At 15.0% G+C, this 6,885-nt stretch overlaps 1 protein-coding gene across 1 annotated transcript in view; it reads left to right on the top strand.

The window, feature by feature from the left end:
* The first annotated feature begins 4,933 nt into the window (after nucleotides 1-4,933).
* LOC102677232 (glycine, alanine and asparagine-rich protein-like) overlaps nucleotides 4,934-6,885 on the top strand; it is a 2,710-nt gene continuing 758 nt past the window's right edge. The window contains exon 1 of the mRNA XM_031514531.1: nucleotides 4,934-5,091. Within this exon, the coding sequence (XP_031370391.1) occupies nucleotides 4,981-5,091 (111 nt within the window). The 5' untranslated portion in view covers nucleotides 4,934-4,980. The remainder of the gene's footprint in view (nucleotides 5,092-6,885) is intronic.

Genomic DNA, 6,885 nt, shown 5'->3' with positions numbered 1-6,885 from the left:
TAATAATAATAATTTTTTTAAATATATGAATATAATTAATAATTAATAATAATTATTATTAATTGTTCAATTTTTTAAAAATATTCATTGATTTTTAAATCATAAAAATTGTAATTAAATAATTATTTTTTGTTCATTTTTTAGTATTATTAGTATTATATATTATATATTATATATAATAGTATATTAGTATATTAGTAATAAATGGAATTCTTAGAAATAATTCAATATTGTAAAAATTGTCTTTTCTTTTATAAATTGATTAATTCAATAAAAATTAGTTTACGATGAAAATTGTGAAATAATATATAAAAATTAAATTAATAGCTATAAATAAAATAAAAGTTTCGAAAAATGAATTCTTTTTGAATTTATATCTTTTATTTTATTTTCATATTTTTAACTTAAAACAATTATATTTATAGGTCATTATATTTTATTAATGCATTTATATTATAATATAAAATAAATAAAATATTTAACATAAAATATAGAAAATGTTAAATTATTAAAATATTAATGAAATAAACTTAAATTTTTTCAAATTCTAAATTTAATTTACTATTTTTTGATTAACTTCTATTATTATAAGAAAAGTAATGTAATTCTCATATTAAAACAATATTAATATAATATTTCTATATTATATAGTTGTAAGATAAAATGAAAACTATATATAAAAAACAAATGTAAAGATCTTACATTTATATATTAATTTAATTTTATAAAATTAATTTAATTTAATTTAATTAATTTTATAATATTATTTAATAAAATAAAATGCAAAATTTATTTTTTATAAAATAAATTAAAAATTAAAAAAATATATAAGAATAAATTCGTTTCTATTAAAAATATAAAATATGATCATATTTATCAAATTCAGAAACTTATAAATTTTATATGTATAAAGAAATTGTTCATTAAATTCATTTTACATATTTATAACATAAAATGTTAAATATTTAAATTTCACATTTACAATTTAAGATTTATGTATTTATAATGTATTTATAATATATATATATATATACATATTCAGCAAAGTTTTGAAAATCTGAAAAATTTATGAAATGTATAAACTTAACAATTTTTTAAGAATATATTTTTTAAAAATGTTATAAATTTTTTCTTAATATTGTTATCCAATAAAATTTATTATTGAATAATATTATTATCCAATTATTATCAGAAACATAATTTTAATTAATTTTTAATCAATTTTATAAATTGAATAGAATATTGTTGACAAAAATAGATTTTTTGACGATTGATATTCAATTAATTGAAAAGTATTCTTATTCTTTTATGTATGTAAAATGTTTTTTATAAAAAATATAACGCAAATAATTTCAAAAATTATCTTCTTAAAGAATGAAAATTGAAAATTAACAATTATATATATATTTTCTTAATAAAGAATGAAATTTATTTTAATACATATCTAATTATTGATATAATACGAATTAAATGAATTATATTAGTATATTATATAATATTTACATAGAAAGTTCCGAAAATAATAATAATTAATAGTATGTAAACGAACACAAGAATACTTTCAGAAATAGCTACAAATATATACATCTTTTTAGTTTTTGAAGTTACTGTATATATCTATTTTCATTAAATGTTCTTATATATTTTTTATCTATTTAAAATAATAAGTTTAATATAGATTGTTTAATTTAAAATTAAATATGAAATAATATGAAACATCTATATCCCAACAAAGAAAAATTAAAATACTAGCAACGAAAAAATTCAGAAAAGAAAATGATTCAGAACGGCAATATCCCGAAGTGAAATCATACGATTTCACATTTGTCTTATCTTAGAACTATATAATATATATATAATATATATAATATATGTATATAGATATATTACATTTATATATTTTTAGATAATTCTAATAAAAATTTATAATTTATTATATCATATATCATGGTTTTTTCATATATTCTATATACAATTATAAAAATGTTAATATATTCATGAAACATCTTTAGAAGATTGATTGAAGGCTGAACATAAAAGTTTTATAGAAAAATATCAAGTTTATTTATAAACAATTGAAATTTATTTTCTTAGATGAAGATATAACAATAAAATATATATATTGTACAGTAAATATATATATGTATAATATAATAAGAAATATGTATATAACATATAATAAAAAATATAATAATATTATAAAAATATATACTTAATAATATAAATATAAATAAATATAAATATAATAAAAGTATATATACATATTTTAATAATTAATTATATAAATAATAAATATTAAGAATTTATTTATATGATATTATTTATAATTGAGTTATTTAAAAATGTTTTTATTTAAAATTAATTTTTAAAAATAATATATATTTTTTTATCGAAATTATATATAATTTAATTAATTTAAGAAATAGTTAAATAATAATATAAGATATAATAATATAAGATAGTTAAATAATAATATAAGATATAATAACATAAGATAGTTAAATAATAATATAAGATATGAACAACTTAAATAATATTCATTTATCTTTTCTCATTTTTTAGTAAAGAACGAATATTTAGTAAAAAATATTCTACAAATAGATAAAACAAAATTTTATTTTAATAATTAAGAATTATATTTTTTTTGAATTTAAATTAAGCAATTCGAGAACGTGCAATTACATATGCAATTACATATGCAATTACATATAATGTTTTATTAACCACTTAATTATCTAAAACTATTTTTTTTTATAATTTCATTATAAATAATAAATATTAATCTGATAAATCATTAGTAAAGATGAATTGATAAATTGAATGAAAACATTAAAAAAATTAATGAAAATAAAATATTGTTAAATACATTTAATGATTTAATGATTAATGATTTTGTTTAATAAAGAAAAATAAGAAATGAAAATGTTTTTTTTAATTTTTTATGTTCAGAATGTAATATATTTCAAATAATTTATTGGATTAACATTTTATTTATATTCAAAAATAAGATATTTTTATGATATTTATTTAAGTGATAATTAATAATTCAATATCTATTTATTTTAAGTAGTAAAAAATAAAAAATTTTCATATTAAAATAATTTTCTAAATTAAATTTTATTATTACATGAAAGATTATTCAAGAACATTTTAAAAAATTGATATTTACGATTATCATAAGATATTTTATATACTTATCTGTATATATTTATGATAATAAATAAATAATAATCATAATAAATGATAATTTAAATAAAAATAAAAGATATTATAAAAATCAAGGTATTATAGAAATATCAAATGTATATTTAATTATTATTAATTATATTAATTATATAAATTCATATTATTTGATATAATAATGAAATATAATAATAATAAAAATATTTATATTTTTCAATTATTAGAAAATTATTGTTGTTTATATTTTTTATTTTTTATTAATAAAGTTTTATTATATGTTTTTATATAATTATTCAAAATGTTTAAATTTTTTCAAAAATTTAATTTTGTAATTATATTATCATTGCAGCAAATGAATAATATGACTATCATTTATTTATTTATTTTCTTTAATAACATTTGCGTACAATACAATATATTACAATTTTTTTTGTTTTTAATCTTACAATAGTAATTTTAATACAAAATTGTATGTAAAAATGTATATAAAAATTTTATAATTTTATAATTGAATAATTTTTAAAATGAAATTTAATAATAAATCAATAAGTAAATCAATAATTTATATTAAACCAATGATTAACTCTTTAAATAATTATTTTTCTTATTATTTTAAATTAACTTTTATATTTTATATTTTTATATTATATTCTATTCTTCATCATACATCAGTTAATATATTTTTTAATTAGATTAAAGTAAATAATTTTCAAAACAAATATCAAAATGTTTATTATATTGTTATTTTTCGTATAGAAATTATATTATATACCTTTTATTACCTTATATTATATACTCTATTATATTACCTTAACAATTATTCTATGTGATTGTTATTTTAATAATAATGTAAATTAATATCAAATTATTAAAAGTTATTATTAAAACATTATATTAATATCATAATTTCAATAATAAATATCATAATAATATGTAATAAATATTTTAAAAAATTTAAGATTTAAAATGCATACTAAAATAGAATGTATTATAATTATTAATTGATTAATTAATATATTAATTATTAATAATTATAAAAAATAAATAAATAAAAATTTCTGTTAATGTGATTTTAAAATATAATTTTAACATATGAAATCAATATTTAAAAAAATAATTATTTTATAATTATATTAATATTCACAAAAACATTATGTAACATATTATATAAACATTATAAATATTTTTTTATTCCAAATTTTTAAATAAGAATTTAATAAATAATTTAATAAATAAGAATAATAAAAAAGAATAATAATAAATAAGAATTTTTTATTAACATTATTAATTAAATCTTTATCTTATTTTTAGAAACTCTTATTCTTACATTATTCTAAAATTCTTAATATTAATTAAAAATTCAATTTCTCAAGAATTTTAATTTCTTGCACAAAAGATATCTTATAACAACCCTTAAAAAACTTAATGATATCCTTATTACACCCTAGAAAGTTCATTTCTCTATTACGCAAACTACACAAATTCACATCCATTCAATATACTTCGCATACATTCAAACCACCAAGAAATAATTGTAAAAAAATAATTGTGAGCATTAATCGAATTTAAAAAATTTTTTTTCTATCCAAAAATTTAATTTATAATCACATTTTTGTCAATTATCAATGAATCGAATTTAAATAGCTAAAGGTTCAAAATTCAAAAAGAATTCACGTGGATTCATAGAGTCAAGTTCGTGGTTTACCAGGGAAAAAGTTTACTGTTTGATCGGCAACAGAGGCGCGGAGACAGAGGAAAGAGAGAAAGATTCGCCAGACAGTCTCATCAGCATAGGTGATGGGTCGAGATGCGAGTGGGGCTAGAGCTAGTATAAAAGAGGGTCCGTGGCATCTGTGGAGCATCAGTCCTCAAATCCAAGGAACAGCAGCTACCATGAGGGCATTCATGGTGAGTCGAATATTTCTCGTCTGCTCACTGACCCTTCTTTATCAATTTTCATTACATTCATTTCATTTCCTTTTTTTCTTGAACTTTCTTTAGTAATTCAAATTTTTAAAATAATTTTTTATAAGATTTAATACAAGAAAAAGAAAGCTTAATATTGATGTAAAAGTTAATATTTAATGATAAAGATATTGTTAATATTGAATTCAGGTTGATATTTTACTTAAGAATATATAAGGATATGAAAAATATATATTCATATGAAGAATAAATAATTTATTATTTTAGATTATAATCATAATATCATTTTTTCTCATAGATTTTGTTAATTTTATATATAAAATGAATATTTTGTTTTCTTTTTATATATAAATAAAATATATATATATAAAATTTTTATATATAATAAAAAATTTCTAAAAATTGTAAAAATAATATAAAAATAAATCAAATAGATCAAAAAAAAAGCTTAGAATTTTATATACTATACTAAGTTCTTTCTCTTTTTCTTTTTTATATTTTTGAATTGTTTTTTTTAAATAATTATACGAACTATAATTTGCAAAAATTATTTTTAATAAATAAAATTTAAATATTTGTAATATCTTTTGAATATCTTACATATTTTTTGAAAATCTTATTTATATTTGTTACAAAATTATGTATACAGAATTAATTTATAAAAAAAATACAAATTTAAAATATCTATTAGTTGCATCAGATTATTTAAAATTAGTCTAAATTTAAAATAATATAAATATAAGTCTCAAATAATAATTATGAAATGAATATTTTTCAATAAAGAATTTCATATTTTAAAATCGAAACTATAATTTTAATATATTTATAATAAATTAAAATTATTCGAGAAGAAAAAAGGTTAATAAAAAATTGATATTGCAGAATAAACCATAATCAATTGTTTCTTGTGAAAGTAAACATATATGAAAACCAAAAAAATAAAAGAGAAAGAGAAAAATAAGAATTTGTGTAGAATATAGAAAAGGAGTTTTACAGGAGAAAGTAGAGAAGAGTGGGAATGATGATGACCCAGAAGATGACACAGATTTGATATCAATACAATCAATCGTATTAAGATACCTATCTATTATGAAAGTATAATAAGAAACACTTTCGAATTGTACGTAATATCATTTCCTTAATTTCAAATGTATTCTTTGAGAATATTTTTTTCTTTATCTTCTTCTTAATTTAAAACATTTATTTTTTAATATCTTTTTATAATTATTTTCTTTATATTAGTTTTATATTTAATTGACAAATTAATTGATTTATTTAAAATCTCAAATTTATATTCTTGGATATTACTTTGAAAAAATATATGTATAAAAATGTTCTAAAATTATTGATATTGTTTTTTCTATATTATTCTTCCACTTTAATATATTTATAATTTTTCAATATCTATTTTTATTCATTTCCATTTTCTAACTTAGTTTCTTATATCATTTCTTCACTTGACTTCAATTTTTTATTTAACTGTTTTTTACAATCCTTTATTCTATTTTATAATTCTATTAATATTTCTATTTTACTCCTTTACTCTTTCTATCTTTGTCATAGTTTTGTCTTATCTTTCATTATTCTAATATTTATTCCATTTATTTTATTTTTCTTTTCTAATCTCTTTTATTAGTTTTTTATTTTATTCAACTATTTCATTCCTTATATTTCTTTATTATGCTTTATTATGCTCTATCACTTCACTTCAGTATTTTCATTATTTTTCACTCTATATATATATATATATATTTTTTTCTCTTTCTTATCCTGTAA

The sequence above is a fragment of the Apis dorsata genome, unplaced genomic scaffold (assembly GCF_000469605.1).
Source record: "Apis dorsata unplaced genomic scaffold, Apis dorsata 1.3 scaffold_1054, whole genome shotgun sequence".
Classification (NCBI taxonomy): Eukaryota; Metazoa; Arthropoda; class Insecta; order Hymenoptera; family Apidae; genus Apis; species Apis dorsata.
This window is presented reverse-complemented; position numbering and strand designations above follow the sequence as displayed.